At 38.5% G+C, this 19,401-nt stretch overlaps 3 protein-coding genes across 6 annotated transcripts in view; 1 reads left to right on the top strand and 2 right to left on the bottom strand.

The window, feature by feature from the left end:
* The window catches only part of LOC310736655 (uncharacterized protein), a 117,200-nt gene that overhangs the window by 65,383 nt on the left and 32,416 nt on the right, over positions 1-19,401 (bottom strand). The window lies entirely within an intron of this gene.
* st3gal5 (ST3 beta-galactoside alpha-2,3-sialyltransferase 5) lies at positions 6,147-19,219 on the bottom strand. 4 transcript variants are annotated; one of them, XM_083560406.1, is made up of 8 exons: positions 19,079-19,203; positions 18,869-18,906; positions 15,738-16,380; positions 14,630-14,750; positions 12,678-13,015; positions 11,432-11,618; positions 9,734-9,889; positions 6,147-6,443 (listed from the first exon to the last, which is right to left on the bottom strand). In XM_083560406.1, the coding sequence occupies exons 3-8, from the start codon at positions 15,815-15,817 to the stop codon at positions 6,186-6,188; spliced, it is 1,140 nt and encodes a 379-aa protein (XP_083416532.1). In that variant the 5' UTR covers positions 15,818-16,380; positions 18,869-18,906; positions 19,079-19,203; the 3' UTR covers positions 6,147-6,185. The 4 variants fall into 4 exon arrangements, with proteins under 4 accessions (XP_083416532.1, XP_083416531.1, XP_083416533.1 ...); XM_083560405.1 differs by lacking the exon at positions 18,869-18,906 and having other exon boundaries at positions 19,079-19,219; XM_083560407.1 differs by lacking the exon at positions 15,738-16,380.
* csnk1a1 (casein kinase 1, alpha 1) overlaps positions 18,874-19,401 on the top strand; it is a gene marked incomplete at its 3' end in the record, with an annotated part of 65,114 nt that continues 64,586 nt past the window's right edge. The window contains exon 1 of the mRNA XM_083560412.1: positions 18,874-18,924. The remainder of the gene's footprint in view (positions 18,925-19,401) is intronic.

Below are 19,401 nucleotides of genomic sequence, written 5' to 3' on the forward strand. Positions count from 1 at the left end.
TAGTATTGCGTCACCTGGTAAATTAATAACATAAATATCTATAGGCACACTCAAAAATCTAGTGGCACAGCTTCCCAGATGAGTGAAAAGTAAATGTGAAGTCCATGGTATGTGATATTTAAGCATTGGACTTCACATTTAATTTTCACTCTTCTGGGAAGCTGTTCCACTAGATTTTGGAGTGTGTCTATAGATATTTATGTTCATCAGCCACAAGAGTATTACAAAAGGCAGGTACTGATGTAGGTTATAAGACCTAGGGTGCAATCAGCGTTCACATTCCTTCCACAGGTGGATTTTTTTAATACAAACCAGATTCCCAAAAAGTTGGGACAATGAACAAATTGTGAATAAAAACAGAATGCAATGATGTGTTAAGTTTCAAATTTCAATATTTTATTCAGAATACAACATAGATGACATATCAAATGTTTAAACTGAGAAAATCATTTTAAAGGAAAAATAGGTTTATTTTAAATTTCATGGCATCAACACATCTAAAAAAAAAAAAAAAAAAAAAATTGGGACAAGGCCATGTTTACCACTGTGTGCCATCCCCTCTTCTTTTTATAACAGTCTGCATACGTCTGGGGACTGAGGAAACAAGTTGCTCAAGATTAGGAATAGGAATATTATCCCATTCTTGTATGATACAGGCTTCTAGTTGCTCAAATGTCTTAGGTCTTCGTTGTTGCATCTTCCTCTTTATGATGCGCCAAATGTTTTCTATGGGTGAAAGATCTGGACTGCAGGTTGGCCATTTTAGTACACGGATCCTTCTTCTACGCAGCCATGATGTTGTAATTGATGCAGTATGTGGTCTGGCATTGTCATGTTGGAAAATGCAAAGTCTTCCCTGAAAGAGACGACGTCTGGATGGGAACATATGATGTTCTAGAACTTGGATATACCTTTCAGCATTGATGGTGCCTTTCCAGATGTGTAAGCTGCCCATGCCACACAACCCAGTCATTAGGGAGGCACAAGCCAGTGCACTCTTAGTGCCGGTCCCAAGCCCGGATAAATGGGGAGGGTTTCCAACGTACAAGAATTTCATACCGGATCGGTCGAGGCCCGGGTTACCAACGACCGGCACAGGTATCGTTGGCCAACAGGGTACCGGTGAAAATTTGGAGAAGGAGAGGAGGAAGACGTCTACAGAGACAGCAGAAAAAGGAGAAGTATAGGAGAGTAGAGGTTAGGGTTGGTACTTTAAATGTTGGCACTATGACTGATAAAGGGAGAGAGGTAGCTGATATGATGGAGAGGAGCAGGGTAGATATTTTGTATGTTCAGGAGACCGAGTGGAAAGGGTGGTGATGGGTAGGTATGGCCTTAAGGAGAGGAATGTGGAAGGGCAGATGGTGGTAGATTTTGCTAAAAGGATAGAAATGCCGGTGGTGAACATGTATTTTAAGAAGAAGGAGGATCATAGGGTGACGTATAAGAGTGGAGGAAGGTGCACACAGGTGGATTATGTTCTATGTAGGAGATGCAACCTGAAGGAGATTGGAGACTGTAAGGTGTTGGCAGGGGACAGTGTAGCTAGACAGCATCGGATGGTGGTCGGTAGGATGGTTTTGGAGGCGAAGAGGAAGAGGAGGAGAGTAAGGACTGAAAGAAGAATAAGATAATGGAAACTGAAGGAGGAAGAATGTAGTGTGAGGTTCAGGGAATAGGTCAGACAGGGGCTCGGTGGTGGTGAAGAAGTGCTTGATGATTGGGAAACTACTGCAGGAGTGATGAGGGAGGCAGCTAGAAAAGTACTTGGTGTAACATCTGGAAATTGAAAGGAAGACAAAGAGACGTGGTGGTGGAATGAGGAAGTGCAGGAGAGCATAAGGAGAAAGAGGTTAACAATAAAGGATGGAGATGGAAATGTGTTGACTAGTAAGGAGAGTGTTTTGAGAAGATGGAGGGAGTATTTTGAGCAGCTGATGAATGAGGAAAATGAGAGAGAGAGAGAGTTGGATGATTTGGAGTTGGTGATGCAGGAAGTGGATAGGATTAGTAAGGAGGAAATGAGAGCAGCGATTAAGAGGAGGAAGAGTGGAAAGTCGGTTGGACCAGATGATATTCCGTAGAAGCATGGAGATGTTTAGGAGAGATGGCAGTGGAGTTTTTAACCAGATTGTTTAACAAGATTCTGGAAGGTGAGAGGATGCCTGAGGAATGGAGAACGAGTGTGCTGGTACCGATCTTTAAGCATAAGGGAGATGTGCAGACCTGCAGTAACTACAGGGGAATTAAGTTAATCAATCACACCATGAAGTTATGGGAAAGAGTAGTGGAAGCCAGGCTGAGAGAAGAGGTGACCATCTGTGAGCAACAGTATGGTTTCATGCCGAGGAAGAGCACCACAGCTGCCTTATTTGCTTTAAGAATGTTGATGGAGAAGTATAGAGAAGGTCAGAAGGAGTTGCGTTGTGTATTTGTGGATTTAGGGAAAGCGTACGACAGAGTGCCAAGAGAGGAGTTGTGGTACTGTATGAGGAAGTCAGGTGTGTCAGAGAAGTATGTGAAGGTGGTGCAGGACATGTATGAGGACAGTGTGACAGCAGTGAAGTGTGCAGTAGGAACAACAGACTGGTTCAAGGTGAAGGTTGGACTGCATCAAGGATTGGCCCTGAGCCCTTTCCTGTTTGCAGTGGTGATGGACAGGTTGACGGAGGTCAGACAGGAGTCTCCCTGGACTATGATGTTTGCGGATGATATTGTGATTTATAGTGAGAGTAGTGAGCAGGTTGAGAAGAGCCTGGAGAGGTGGAGATATGCGCTGTAGAGAAGGGGAATGAAAGTCAGTAGGAGTAAGACAGAGTACATGTGCATAAATGAGAGGGAGGGCAGTGGAGTGGGGCAGTTGCAGGGAGAAGAGGTGGAGAAGGTGGTGGAGTTCAGGTACCTGGGGTCAACAGTGCAAAGTAATGGGGAGTGTGTTGGGGAAGTAAAGAAAAGAGTTCAGGCAGGGTGGAGTGGGTGGAGAAGAGTGACAGGAGTGATTTGTGATAGAAGGGTATCTGCAAGAATGAAAGGGAAAGGTTATTGGACTGTGATGAGACCTGCGATGTTGTATGGACTAGAGACAATGGCATTGAGTAAAAGACAGGAGGCGGAGCTGGAGGTAGCAGAGCTGAAGATGTTAAGGTTTTCTTGGGAGTGACGAGGATGGACAAGATTAGAAACGAGTTTATTAGAGGGACAGCCCATGTAGGACATTTTGGTGACAAGGTGAGGGAGGCGAGATTGAGATGGTTTGGACATGTGCAGAGGAGGGACATGAGTTATATTGGTAGGAGAATGCTGAGGATGGAGCCACCAGGAAGTAGGAAAAGAGGAAGGCCAAGGAGGAGGTTCATGGATGTGGTGAGGGAAGACATGCAGGTAGTTGGTGTGAAAGAGGCAGATGTAGAGGAAAGGGTGGTATGGAGATGGACGATCCGCTGTAGCGACCCCTAATGGGAGCAGCCGAAAGAAGAAGAAGAAGCTGCCCATGCCACACGCACTCATGCAACACCATACCATCAGAGATGCAGGCTTCTGAACTGAGCGCTGATAACAACTTGGGTTGTCCTTGCCCTCTTTAGTCCGGATGACATGGCATCCCAGTTTTCCAAAAAAGAATTTCAAACTATGTTTAGATATGGCTTCTCTTTTGACCTATAGAGTTTTAGCCGCCAATGGCAAATGGCACGGTGGATTGTGTTCACCGAACAGTGTTTTCTGGAAGTATTCCTGAGCCCATGTTGTGATTTTCATTACAGTAGCATTCCTGTATGTGATGCAGTGCCGTCTAAGGGCCCAAAGATCATGGGCATCCAGTATGGTTTTCCGGCCTTGACCCTTATGCACAGAGATTGTTCCAGATTCTCTGAATCTTTGGATGATATTATGCACTGTAGATGATGAAAACTTCAAACTCTTTGCAATTTTTTTCTTAGAAACTCCTCTGATATTGCTCCACTATTTTAGCATTGGTGGAATTGGTGATCCTCTGCCCATCTTGACTTCTGAGAGACACTGCCATTTGGAGGGGCTCTTTTTATACTAATCATGTTGCCAATTGACCTAATAAGTTTAAAATTGTTCCTCCAGCTGTTCCTTATAGGTACATTTAAATTTTCCGGCCTCGTATTGCTACCTGTACCGACTTTTTTGGAATGTGTAGCTCTCATGAAATACAAAATGAGCCAATATTTGGCATGACATTTCAAAATGTCTCACTTTTTGATATGTTATCTATATTCTATTGTGAATAAAATATAAGTTTATGAGATTTGTAAATTATTGCATTTCTTTTTTATTCACAATTTGTACAGTGTCCCAACTTTTTTGGAATCGGGTTTGTATATATATATATATATATATATATATATATATATAGTGTTGGGCAGTAACGCGTTACCGGTAACGCGTTACTTTTTACAGTAACTAATACTGTAACGCGTTACTTTTAAAAAATAAAGTACCTTCGTTACCGTTACCGTATGGTGCGTTACCCGTTACTTTTATAAATTAATTAATTTCGGCTGAAGTGTAGACTACAGCCTAACTTGATTACAGCAGCATCGCATTGTAGGATTGGTGGAAAAACCACTGTAAACACGAAGAAGACGCGTTGTAGGATTGGTGGATTACCCTCTGTATACGCAAAGAAGACGCACTGTGGGCGTGTCTCCGTTTTTATTAGGTCTGTGCGGCAGTAATGGCGAGTCGAGGCGAGAGCAAGGCGAGTTTCTCAAAGTGGAAATATGCTAATTATTTCACTTTAGTTGAGTATAAAGACAAAAACTTTTAAGTCAAATATAAGCTGTGTCTTTTTGGTTCGAAGCTCGTATCTACTGCGATAAACAGCAACTCCAATCTGTTGAAGCTCCTCTAGGAACTCCATGCTAGAAGCTAGTAGCTAACCCGGTGTTCTGTTCTACGTTGTTGATAGTTTTCATACTTCAGCTGTGAAAGGAACATTTTCAAAAGCTCAACACAACAGCAGAAGCCACTTTAGTTTTTGATTGTGAATATATTATTCAGCTTGTTTTGTTATTTATTTCAGAAATCCTTGTGATATATTCAGTTTGTGCAGGTCTGACTTCAATAAAATAGTGTTTAAAAATTACTTTGTGTTTAAGTCAGTTTTGTGTTTGTATAAACCATAACGCATAAAAGGGCATTAATGGGAACATTAAAGAACGTTCTTTAAAAAAGTAACTAAAAAGTTACTTTTAACAGTAACGCATTACTTTTTGGTGTAAGTAATCAACAAAGTAACGAGCACAACACTGTATATATATGTGTGTATGTATATATATATATATATATATATATATATATATATATATATATATATATATATATATATATATATATATATCGCTATATATATATATATATATATATATATATATATATATATATATATATATATATATATATATATATATATATATATATATAGCGATATTACTGGACAGTATGATATAGGAGTAAACACACTAGATACATTTATTAAATAAGTTTTAGCAGTTTAGTATTAAAATGTTAAAAACCTTATAAAAAAAAAAAACAAAAAAAACAATCTAGATGTATTGCTTTTATTAAAAATTCTGTGTGTGTGTGTGTGTGTATAAAGATGAGGATTAATATAGCAGTGTAAAATAAATTAAAACACACACACACACACACACACACACACACATATATATATATATAGGGGGGAGTGGTGGCTCCAGCGGTTGGGACGCTGGGTTGCCGATCGGAAGGTCTGGGGTTCGAGCCCCGGTATCGCCAGGCTGCCACTCTTGGGCCCTTGAGCAAGGCCCTTAACCCTCTATGCTCCGGGGGTCCCTTACGAGGGAAATATCAAGGTCCGTGACGTGGGGCCGCCTTCCAGTGGGCTCACCACCTGCAGGAGGGACCGTAAGGGACGGTGCTGTGAGGATTGGGCAGCAGTCGAAGGCGGGGGCCTGCTTAGACTGCTGCCCCCGCGACCCGAATTACGGATAAGCGGGAGAAAATTAATGAATGAATATATATATATATATTGTTGCCATTAGTGTATCATAATGACCTTTGACAGCTGTGTATGTAAAATACTAAGCAAAATTACATTGTAACATGTAATAAACACAATGAAAACACTGAGTCCTGACTTTTAGTCATCAAAATATTTAAAGCAATAGCATAGAGAATTATTTTGAACAGAAACTGCAATGTACCCCCCCTGTAAGGTCCAAAATGCTGCCATTTGCAACCAGTTTCTGGAGAAAAACTGTCTCTTGGTCTACGTTGTGCATGTGTTGCTTCAGCATTGCAGACATAGGTAGGTTGTCATAGTAGTGCAGTGGTGTCTCCTTTAGGCTAAGGTTGTAGCCAAAGCCTGCTAGACTGACTTCATCACACAAATAGGTTGCCAGGTTAACAGCGGATACTCCTAAAGTTGGAATGTTCTAGACACGAAAACAGTTCATGAGAAAAAATAAGGATCTTATTAGTACACCAACAATTCCATCAAAAGACATGAGGCATCACAGTTTTCTCTGTGTTTATTGACTGATGTGTTTCTCTAAATGTATGAAAAGCGTTATCCTTAAAACATTATCAAATCTAATAAATGCATAGCCTACACAATTGATCTGAGCATATTAGACATCTTACAGCTAATGTGCCAATTATAAAATAAATTATAGTTTAATAAATTTCCCCACTTCCAAATTCACTAAAAAAGTTCTATGTACAGTTTGAAGCGCAGAAAAAGAAGCTTGGTGGAAAGTTCCCTTAGCTTTCATTACCTTGGGAAAGCAAGTTTTAAGCAGTGGATGTATTTGTGCTGATCTGTTAGCAGATGTCAACTTATTCCTAAGACTAGATGTGCACGTTAAGACAACCACCATATGTGTCCTGCCTAAAAATACTGAAGACGTTTTTTGTTTATAATATTTTTAAATGTTACTGAACTTCACTTCCAAACAAGCTAAGGTGAAAGAGCTTGCCAGTATGTTCAACATCAGTGTGCATGAACTGCAAAACATTTTTCTTTAGTTGGAAAACCACATGGACAGGCATGTTTTAGGTCCGAAATGCCATTAAATGAAGGTCACATTTAACCATTCAATTGCTCGAAGTGTGCAAACAATTCTGATCACAGTACTAAATGTTTGAAGTTTTATGCATCAAGTGTAAACCATGGTACATTGCTTCACATCAAGCCCTATCTCAACACCATTTTGTTGATTATATTCCTATAACAAAACACTTCCCACTCAATTGGGAAGTTAATGCAAGAATATTTATATGGTTTTAAGTCACAAATACTACACTGCTGTAAACTGAAAACAGTTGGGTTTGAGATCAAAAGATGAATATATAAGACATCAGGATATATAGATCTGTTACACCATAAAAGATAGAACCTTCTCTGAAAATAACTCATACAGCAATAATTATTATTAATATTATTATTATTATTAATAGTGTGTATAGTGAGGAAAATAATATTTGAACACCCTGCTATTTTGCAAGTTCTCCCACTTAGAAATCATGGAGGGGTCTGAAATTGTCATCGTAGGTGCATGTCCACTGTGAGAGACATAATCTAAAAAATAAAATCCGGTAATCACAATATATGATTTTTAAACTATTTATTTGTATGATACAGCTGCAAATAAGTATTTGAACACCTGTCTATCAGCTAGAATTCTAACCCTCAAAGACCTGTTAGTCTGCCTTTAAAATGTCCACCTCCACTACATTTATTATCCTAAATTAGATGCACTGTTTGAGGTCGTTAGCTGCATAAAGACACCTGTCCACCCCATACAATCAGTAAGAATCCAACTACTAACATGGCCAAGACCAAAGAGCTGTCCAAAGACACTAGAGACAAAATTGTACACCTCCACAAGGCTGGAAAGGGCTACGGGGAAATTGCCAAGCAGCTTGGTGAAAAAAGGTCCACTGTTGGAGCAATCATTAGAAAATGGAAGAAGCTAAACATGACTGTCAATCTCCCTCGGACTGGGGCTCAATGATCCTAAGGAAGGTGAGAAATCAGCCCAAAACTACACGGAAGGAGCTGGTCAGTGACCTGAAAAGAGCTGGGACCACCATTTCCAAGGTTACTGTTGGTAATACACTAAGACGTCATGGTTTGAAATCATGCATGGCACGGAAGGTTCCCCTGCGTAAACCAGCACATGTCCAGGCACGTCTTAAGTTTGCCAATGACCATTTGGATGATCCAGAGGAGTCATGGGAGAAAGTCATGTGGTCAGATGAGACCAAAATAGAACTTTTGGGTCATAATTCCACTAAACGTGTTTGGAGGAAGAAGAATGATGGGTACCATCCCAAGAACACCATCCCTACTTTGAAGCATGGGGGTGGTAGCATCATGCTTTGGGGGTGTTTTTCTGCACATGGGACAGGGCGACTGCACTGTATTAAGGAGAGGATGACCGGGGCCATGTATTGCAAGATTTTGGGGAACAACCTCCTTCCCTCAGTTAGAGCATTGAAGATGGGTCGAGGCTGGGTCTTCCAACATGACAATGACCCGAAGCACACAGCCAGGATAACCAAGGAGTGGCTCTGTAAGAAGCATATCAAGGTTCTGGTGTGGCCTAGCCAGTCTCCAGACCTAAACCCAATAGAGAATCTTTGGAGGGATCTCAAACTCCGTGTTTCTCAGTGACAGGCCAGAACCCTGACTGATCTAGAGAAGATCTGTGTGGAGGAGTGGGCCAAAATCCCTCCTGCAGTGTGTGCAAACCTGGTGAAAAACTACAGGAAACGTTTGACCTCTGTAATTGCAAACAAAGGCTACTGTACCAAATATTAACATTGACTTTCTCAGGTGTTCAAATACTTATTTGCAGCTGTATCATACAAATAAATAGTTAAAAAATCATACATTGTGGTTTCTGGATTTTTTTTTTTTTTCTCACAGTGGACATGCACCTACGATGACAATTTCAGACCCCTCCATGATTTCTAAGTGGGAGAACTTGCAAAATAGCAGGGTGTTCAAATACTTATTTTCCTCACTGTATGTATATATATATATATATATATATGTATATGTATGTATATATATATATATATATATATATATATATATATATATATATATATATATATATATATATATATAAAATTAAAAAGCTGCAGGGATTAGTTGTTGCACTACTTTAGTATTTTTCCGCCTAACTCAGGTGACTGACACTTCTGGGTGATGTCGTCTGATATGCGTTAGCATATTGGTCATTTTCCACTCACGTACCATACAGCTGCCTTACAAAACCGACACACCGTTATCGTCCTATGTACGACTCGCTCTCCTTTACCACCGTACTTCACAGGAAACCCAAAATGTTTCCACACTATGGATTTAAAACAAGCTGATGGGAGCTTTGAGCTCTTGTGTGTTGTCTGAAGTTGCCATTCCTGCTTTTTCCTGTTGTGATAGTTAGCATTGCCCCCTTCTGTGCACCTGTGGCGTGACGAATCGGGATGAATACATGTTACACCCCTAATATATATCCATATTTGTCCATGCCCATGTTAATTAGAGTATTTAAAACTTGAAAATAATTTATTTAAGGTATATTTAGAACAGATTGAAATGTGCGATTAAGTAGCGAATGATCACGAGTTATAAATCCTTTAAACGCTCTTACAACTAAAACTTGAGACATAAGAATGCATAATATTTCTGAACAAATAAAAGGGACTCATGTACCTGATCCCAGCTCCAGTATCGAGGTTTTGGAATTGGGTATTGGAGATTCAAAGCTGTCTCCCTGATGATCTCAGGATTCAGAATAAGAAACTTTGAAGGATCTACTGGAATGCTATTAGGTACCTTCTGCCAGAAAAACAGCTTGTCCCAGAGTGACTAAAAAAAGAACAAAATATTTCAGAATAACTAACTGCAAATTCTTAATGTACACTTTGGTAATTATTTTGTTGTCATTTATTATAATATTTTGGTCTAGGAAATGGAGGTTGAGCCAACAAATGCCGTTTTAAAACCGGATATTAGAAGTTTTGGGAAGAAAAGGTGAGGTAGTCACAGTAACCTAGCAATATGCTGTCCTGCTTAAAAATGAATTAGGATAATATAAGCATTACACTAGCAATTTACATTTAGTCACTTTTGCACATTAAAGATCATTTATTTTACATGGAAATGTGTGTATGTTAAATTGATAAATAATTATTTTATTTACAGTTGAACCCACTTATCTCGACCTCGGTTAACTCGCCAACCCTATTAAGTCGACGTTTTTGAAGTGGAACCGCCAAATTCTCGCTTTGTCTTAGCATTTTACATCGGTTATGTAGATTTTTTTATGTCGCCGAACCCTAATATCTCGAGCATAAGGGGGGGCAAATTTGCCACTTAACGTCGGTTATGTCAGGAATCCTTTGGCGGCGGCATTCCCCGAAGCACCCTGCTTCTTCTCCCGTGCGGGCAAACCCGTCGCAGTCATGCTGATCACACACACACCAGACTCTCATTCACTCACTCAGCCCCTCACCTCCACACACTCGCGGTCCGTTATTGTTTGTGCATGATCGTATGTGTTACTTCCTGGCGGTCTGTGTAATCGCGTATACGTATCCCGCTACGTACCCTTCTTCTCGGACTCCGCATTCTCTCAACGGCACTCCGGATTACCCTGATCCTGCTGTTTTTCATGTTCACACTGTCTGCACTACGTTTATCCGTTGCTGCCCAGCGCTGCGCTTTCCATAGCGTGGATCCGTGGATTCTCTACACGAACTGTCTCTGCTTTCACAGAACTTCGTGGACTGCGCTCCCGGAGCGCACCACTGGATATTACTGCTTCTCTACAAGTATTGGTGGATTATCTCCTGAGCATTCTCAATAAACTTTGTTTGCGTTTACTTCGGCTTCCACCTCCTTATCCGCATTACAGGTTATCTAGATCCGCATGACCAATCAATCAAATCGCGGCAACGCTGTTGTGTAAAAAAAACCCTCCAAAAACACGTGCATGCACATTCTCATTTAATAACGCACATCATGTACATAAAGAAATTTCAAACACGTTAATATATTGCCGCCATATTGGTTTTTATTTGTCTCGATCATCGGTTATCTCGACGCTTTTTGGCGTCCCCTAGGCCGGCTACATAAACGGGTTCCACTGTATTTATTAATGTTGCATGATCTGGTATGCGATATCCATATGTATTTGTATATCCATAGGTATTTTATATGCCTTGTCTTAGTTTCTCTTGGCATACAGTATGTGAAATGCCTTTACACAATTGTAATCAACTGGAAATGTCCTGCTGTATAACCATTTTTTCCTATGTATGTATTTATATATTGATGTATCATAGCATAATTTATTGCAGAACAGGACTGTATAGAGAAAGGTATATGGAAAAACTTAATGCAACTTACTATTGTTGTTTTTGAGACCATTGCATAAAGCCAGTTGAAATCAACAGATTTGTAAATAACAGCTACAAAGTGAAGCTGGGGGTCCACATCTTCCCATATTTTTGGGCTGCCTTCAGGATAACTCATCCTGATAGTTGTGCGGTTTCCCACATCTCTACTGAAGTCTCTCACTGGGCCACTATTAAGTCTACAAAATGGGTATGCATATATTAAACATTTTCAGCATCCAAATGCAAAACCAATACAGAATTCTAGAATCTATAAAAAAAAAATGTTCCCCTCTATGAAAAAATACCATACAATTTTTCTCATACAACTTTAATAACTGAAAACAAAAATAACTAGAGTATTTGGCTTCTACTGCTTTTTATTCCATATTTAATAAAAAAAACTTTTTCTTACCTTAAATAATAAAACAAATGAAAAGTGCATGGACATATTTGTTAGTACCCTAGAAATGTAAATGATTATAATGATGCTTCAAACTAATAGTATTCTTTAGTTAGCATCACACATCTTTAATCTTTTATTAAATCATTCATTGGTTCATTCAATCATTTAGTCTATTTAAATTTAGAGAGGTAATCACTCATTGTGAACTCTCATTGGCATCTTTGTGTACACCACACTGAACATGGACCAGTGAAAGCATGGAGTTGTTTGTGCTAAATAGATAATCATTTTAAAAGTAAAGGCTATAAGAACATCTTCAAGCAGCCTGATATTCCTATGACTACAGTTGCAAATAATAAAAATGGCAAAATGAAATAAAAAAATCAAGACATTCTGAAGAGAACCATACTGCACTGTGGTCACAAAGCTTCATAGCAGTCACAGCTCATAGGTTCTCTAACAGGATGCAACCAGCAACTCTGACCCAGTCGTCTAGCCATCACAATTTGGCCCCCAAATTCGCTCAAATCCTTACGCTTGCCCATTTTTCCTTCTTATAACACATTAACTTTGAGGACAAAATGTTTACTTGCTGCCTAATATATCCCACCCACTAACAGATGCCATAATGAAGACATAATCAGTGTTATTTACTTCACCTGTCAGTGGTCATAATGTTATGCCTGATGGGTGTATACTCTCCTGCTTAAGCTCAGCTTCTTTAACCCAAAGCACCTTAATATTATATAAAGTGCCCAAGAATAGCTGAAACTATGCATATATTTTTTTTAAAAGCTTTACTATGGTCATTTGGAACAAAAATACATTTATTTGTCAATTTAATTTGGTTTACCTTATGATTACATTGAACTGGTCCAGGAGAGGTCCAATCTCCAGTCCTCTAAGTATTCCTCCATTGCCAACCACAACACATCGACGGCACTCATGCCCTCGAGTATTCTCTGGCAATGAAATGGGTATGAGATCCAGGACTTTTTTTAGCTTGTGTTGCAGGTTCCGAAAACCAAATGGTGGTGAATACTCAAATATTTGTTCTGCTAAATTGCTGTTTTTTTGTAAGAAGGGCTCAGCCACAGGCACTGATTTAATATACATTTGCTCCATCTTCCTTCTTGTAAAAGATGGTCTGCATTCTCTGGCTAACACATTTCTGACAAAGGAATGGACACGCTATAAAAAGGGGAGAGAGACACACACACACACACACACACACACACACACACACACACACACACACACATTACTGTGCTAGAACCAATAAGGGATTATTTTCTTTGACCTTTTTTTTTTTTTTTTTTTTTTTTTAAATAAGCTGTTTTGACCCACAGATTCTCTCAGTCCTAAATACTGTAAAAAATTCCTATTAAAATCATCAGTTTCTGAAATACTTAGCTTAAACTGCATTAACCAGCCCATCTGGCACCAACAACCAAAAACAGAAATCTCACGTTTCCCCCTTATTCGGATGTTTCAGACATCATTATGAATGATATCTTCTGTCCCAAGCCACAACTTTCTGTATTATCTTACGATGCACCACAGAGTGACACAGGAGATAATTTCTGCCTGCGGTCAACAAAGTATATAACTCCTCCCTCTGGATGTTACACAGATTTTCAAACAATTTTCCTATGGGCTCAATAAAGTATTCTCATATGAATTTTATTTTATACGATGCATTCAGACCCTCTTCACTTTTTTCAATTTTGTTATGTTGTAGCCTGATACTATAATTATTCAAATGTTTTTTTCCTTAGATAATTTACACTCAGGATCCCATAATGCCAAAAAAAAAAAAAAAAACAGAATTCTCTAAATGTCTAAATTTCTTTTTTTTTTTTTTAAAAACCCTGAAATCTCACATGTACATAATTATTCAGACCCTTTGCTCAGTACAGAGCTGAAGCACCTTTGGCAACAATTACAGCCTCTAGTCTTTTTTGGGTATGATGCCACAAGATTTGCACACCCAAGATTTAGATGTGCAAATCTCCAGAGATGTTCAATAGGGTTTAAGTTAGGGCTCTATCTGGGCCACTCTAGGACATTAACAGAGTTGTCAATAAGCCACTCCTGTTTTTTTTTCTTGGCTGTGAGCTTCTCATGTATTTGCCTGATTTTCTCCAAACATAATCTTTAGAAATGAGGGCAAGCTTTTTAAACTTGTTTTCATCAGACCAGAGAGTCTTGTTACAGCCAGTCTAATAATTTAAAATTTTTATATGCTAATAATTCAAAGGAATTTGAGCCAAAGTCATATATATATATATATATATATATATATATATATATATTTTTGGTTAAATGTCAATCTGATTAATCGTCAAATACTTTGGCAGTTCACTGTTTCACTATTTGAACAGTGGCCCATTCTGGAGAAATGTTGGCAGTTATCAGGTTCCACCAACTGTTCTATGTCCCCACTATCTAAACAATAAATTTGCTAACCAACCACTAATCTTGTGGCTAAATAGTTGAAGTGTTGCTCTACAGTGAGACATGCAGGATAAAAATAATTGGGGGTGTAAAACAGAGTTTCTTTCAAAAAAGAGCCATACCCCTAAAGTAGACATCAGCTCTGGTCTGAACCAGTTTTACATTCAAATTTTTCTTAAAACCCTTATCTTCCTTCTCATGTTGGAACTGCTTCACTATGTTTATTACATGAAAGAATACCCCTTTTGTTGCATACATAAACTCTAACATGTAATTTCCTATTTATCTCTATTTATCTCATCACACAAGTCACAAAAAAGGAAATATAATAAAGAAGTAATATATTACCTCTCGATGATGGGGATCTACATAAACCATGACAGGTTTTGTATTAGTATTGAATATAGGAGTTTTTTTTAGGCCAGCTAAAATCAAACCCAAAACCAAAAGTGGTACAATAATCCTCCTCCTGGAAAAAAAACATGTGAAAAAAAGCATCTGTTAAATTTTGATGAACAGGTTTATCAAGTTTATCTATATTTCTTTTCATGTACCACAACATGGCTCTACAATCCAACAAATAAATAAAAAAAAATTGTTTTTTTTAATTTAACTTTTTTTTCTGAGTTTAAATTAGGTTATGTAATAGGATAAAGATTTACTTTGACCAAACAAATAAATAAATGCACAGCTAAAATAAAATTTATTTAATTGATTAAACTAAATTAAACTTTATTTTCACTGAATATAAAAATAATCCACCCTTAGCATGAATACACAGCTATACACAGACAGTTAGTTTCTACAAATAGTCAGCTGAAATACTATGCCATGCTGTGTGAGTGGAGGGTACTGCGTGCTGAGATTTCACAGAATTAGCACAATTAGTCTACAGCACCAGGAGATTAGAATAGTGATTCACAAACTGGAAAACTTCTAAATAAATAGAAACATTTCATATTGCACGTTAATTTCTGATTTATCACATCATATATCGCAGCATCCTAAAAGGCTGTCAGACAATAAATTTTTTCACCACATGACAGAACCCCACTACTGGGAAGTGTTTTGATCAAGCTAAAACAAAAAAAAATTAAAATTAATAGATTAGATTAACAAATATCTCCAATATTTACATTTTACAACTTTTAATGTCAGTTAAATGTTATTTATTTTCTACATGATAGTAAAATGTTGAAAAGCGCATTATGGACTTATAAGCACTTAAAAATATAAAAAATTTAAACTTTAATATTCATTAAACTTATATTTTATATATTATATTATGATATGTATTTTTTCTTAGTGCAGTTAAAATATTTACAAATATTTATATCTTTATGCCTAAAAAGGTTTCGGCAAGCCAACAAGCCTACTATAAGCTGTTTCTCTGCTGCGTGTATTGCCCTAGGTCAGCATGTGATGTAAAAGTCATTGCGGTTTCTACACTGCTTACCCTGAAAGCAAACGACATACTGGCACTGATTTCTTCATCTGGCCAGTGACCAACTGAAGCTTGGTCCCCCCAATGCTCATGGTCTTAGTCAGCGTGTCAATAAAAACACGGTACAGGATTCAAAACACTCAACTTAACTGGATAGAGAATTGATCATATATGAGGTGATTCTTGGTGTCTTCTGTTAGCTGCTGTTCGGTAGGTTGCGTGATGCTGTATGCATCTGAATGCATCTGAAAGGCGACTGCTGAATGACAGATTGCACGATGTCGAACAGCCACTGGTTGATGCTGACCGCTGTTCTTGCCTTTTATACTCTTGATGGAGAACGGTGCACTGTGATGTCATAGGTAACTTGTCATGCTTGGTAAACTGTTTGTCTGCCTCTAGTGGTAAAGCGTAGAAATGCAACTGAATAGGAATCCTTTCTTACACATAGTCTACAGCATGACGCAAAAGAGGTCTGAAATCAATGCCCTGAAATCCTGATGTGCTTTGCGACCTTTGGAAGGATCTGTCTTGGCAGGATCCTTGTGGATACATTCAAGGGAAAACACAAGTGGAGATCTTGCTTTCAATAAATAGAAACCATAGGAAGCTTGACCCTTTAATTAGAACAGTTTTGGCAATAGTTGGGTTCAACCTGCAAGAAAAAAAAAATAGGATTTTCGGGTTTTTAAATGTGTGTAAAAGGATATTAACAATTTTTAGCAATTGCAGATAATTTACCACAGCAATACACTACTGTGCAAATGTTTTAGGCAGGTGTGAAAGTAAGAGTGCTTTCAGCATTAGAAGTGTTAATAGTTTTTTTTTTTTTCACTTAACTATCGAAATTGAACAAAAAGAAGAAAAATCCAAATCAAATCAATATTTAGTGTGACCACCCTTTGCCTGTAAAAAAGGAACTTGGCAGGGAGGTTGTTCCAAACACCTTAAATAACTAACCAGAGATCTTCTGTGGATGTAGGCTGAAAAAAAATCTTTTTTTTCTTCATATGATCCCAGACAGACTCAATATTGTTGAGATCAAAACTCTGTGAGGGCCAAACTATTACTTCCAGGACTCCTTGTTTTTCTCTACACCGAACATATTCCCAGGACTTTTACATCTTTGCTTGTCTCCATGCTCAAGGTAGTTCTTAATGAAATTGGATGTACATTTGGGGTCCAGCTGCAGAATAAATATGGGGCTAATCAGATGCCTTCCTGATGGTACTGCATGATGGATACATATCTGCCTGTAATTTTCAGCATTGAGGACACCATTAATCTGCATTCAGTTCCTATGTTTTTGTGCATGGTTAAGTTGTTTAGCCTTATTTCTACAGAATTCTCCAGACAGTAAATAGTTAGTAGCAGAGTTTGGCTGTTCCTTAGCACATGTAATGACTGTGTTTCAACCTATATTTGAAAGTGATCATTATTAGCACATACTTGGTACAGTTTTTAATCATACACATGACTCTGATCCTACAAGATCCATGACTTTGTGCAAGTGTACAGCAGTGGCAGGTGGTCAGAGCCAGCAAAGCCTTCTATCAGAAGCGCTGACCTACATTTGCAACCTAAATTCTAATATTTGTTCCATGAAATTTTAGAAATTTTTTCCAACAGTTTATTTTCTTCATTTCATAGCGTTTCTCTTGGCTGCGCTGCTACCAGTACGTGTATGTTAGATTTTTTGTCCAATCAGATTTCAGCCTCTATATATTGCCATGTCAACCTAATGTGCCCAGGGCCTGCAAAGTTAATACTGCTGACTCTTTTGGCCATAGAGAATATTAGCAACTGGTCTGTTTCTTTAACCAATCAGATTTCATATTTGCCTCACAGGGCCAGCTAGCTGGCCTAGAATAGTGTAAGCATTTTTCCGTCCTCTGATTGGTTGGTCAGAGGGAAACTGACACAGCCAAGTTTGACGGGGACACCACAAGTGTGTAGCGCTCTGCACACATTAATACATCAGAGTTAGACTTTTTTATGCCTACAGAAGAAGAGTAATTGATTTGGTCATGGACAAACTCAACAATACATTTTCAAGAAAAGCTAGACATCATGAGACGAGGTCGGCCAACCCCGAAGCTAGCTAGCTTGTCTCAGCCGGGGAAAGGGTTTGTTCACCACTACCAGACCAGTGAATACGAGCGGTACCACTGGATTACGGCCTCTGAGTAACGGTGCAAATTATGAGTCTGCATCTCTGGTGAGTAGGTTGTATTTTATTTACATTTTTTATGTTTTTGTCATGTTATAGACAAATACTGATTCTGAGCTGCTCCAGATGATGTAGGTGCACAGTTGCAGTTGTAGTGTAGAGGTCTGGAGTCTTAACTGAGTTTCTTGCTTTATTAAAATGGTATTCAACCTCCATATGTGAAATGCCTCTCTCTCTGTAATGCCACGTGTTGTTATATTGCGTTTTTGTATAGTATTAATAGTTTCTATAATTGCGACTTCATAGTGGTTGTATTAAGAGGTGGATTAAGTTGGGTAAGTTCCCACTGAAGGCCTAGGTACCAAATGCACGACCCGCCACTGGTACACAGTGTGCAGAAGAAAGAACTGAAAGCCAATTGGTGCTCAAAACCAAATATTAATTTAATTTAGATTTTTTTAATCTGTTCATTTACTTTAAGGAGTTTCACTTTACAGCATTTTTTTACAAGTGCCAAAAACCTTTGCACTGTGCTGTAGTTCTGCTGAGCTTGAAGCAGGCCAATAATCTAAGACGGTAACATCTTTTCCACGGGATTCTTCTGGGACACACAGGATCCTCCAGACTGATTTTAAAATAAGATGCTACACGCTGCTTCAGCTGGTGTTAAAACGTGCGTCGTTTGAGAGACGAAGACGCGCACACACACACATACACACATCCATCCATCCATCCATCCATACATACATACAAACGGGCGCAACAAATTGACAGAAGAATTCGACAGAAGATGTCCGTGTTATTTCCCCAGTCTTATAGTAAACATGTCCCAAACAACACAACATCCAACATAGTATAGTCCGTATCGAAAAGGTCAGCGTGTACTGGGTAAATTAGCACTGGGTAAATTCGATAGATAACGGTTCCCATTCAGTTTTATTCCTATACTCCGAACAGAGCAGTGTGTATGTACCTTGCGACCCGCCGTCTTCTTCACGCCCTCTGAAACACCTGAACCAGAACTATACGGTATTATATTGTGTATTTCTCACAATTTAAGATTAAATTTGTGGAGCTTCTCGCTGCCACTTCTATATTTTTGTTAACCGATTTAAGGCTAACGCAAAAGCTTTAACACTTCTGTAGATTTTTTATATATATATTTATATAAAACTGAACCTACTGTATAGGACATTTCCAAAAAGCCTGTCGTCTTTCCCTTAACTTTTTATTGATTCGCATCGGAACAATGTGAACTCTAATCCGATATTTCTGTTTTATTTTGTACGTTCTAAATCTAAGAGTCTCTCTTCCGGTCGTCACACCATTTCAAAACAAAAGCTTTGTTAGTCTACAAACTAAAAATCGTTCAAGTTGTTTCCCTTAAAAAATAATTTTCTTTTCCTTGTGAGCATGGTTTAGATAACGATGAACTGATATTAGTGGGTCTTAACGTCCGCGAAAACGAAATGTAATTTTGATTCAATTTGTGCTGCTTTGGCACAA

The sequence above is a fragment of the Silurus aristotelis genome (genome assembly GCF_946808225.1).
Source record: "Silurus aristotelis genome assembly, chromosome: 14".
NCBI classification, from domain to species: Eukaryota; Metazoa; Chordata; class Actinopteri; order Siluriformes; family Siluridae; genus Silurus; species Silurus aristotelis.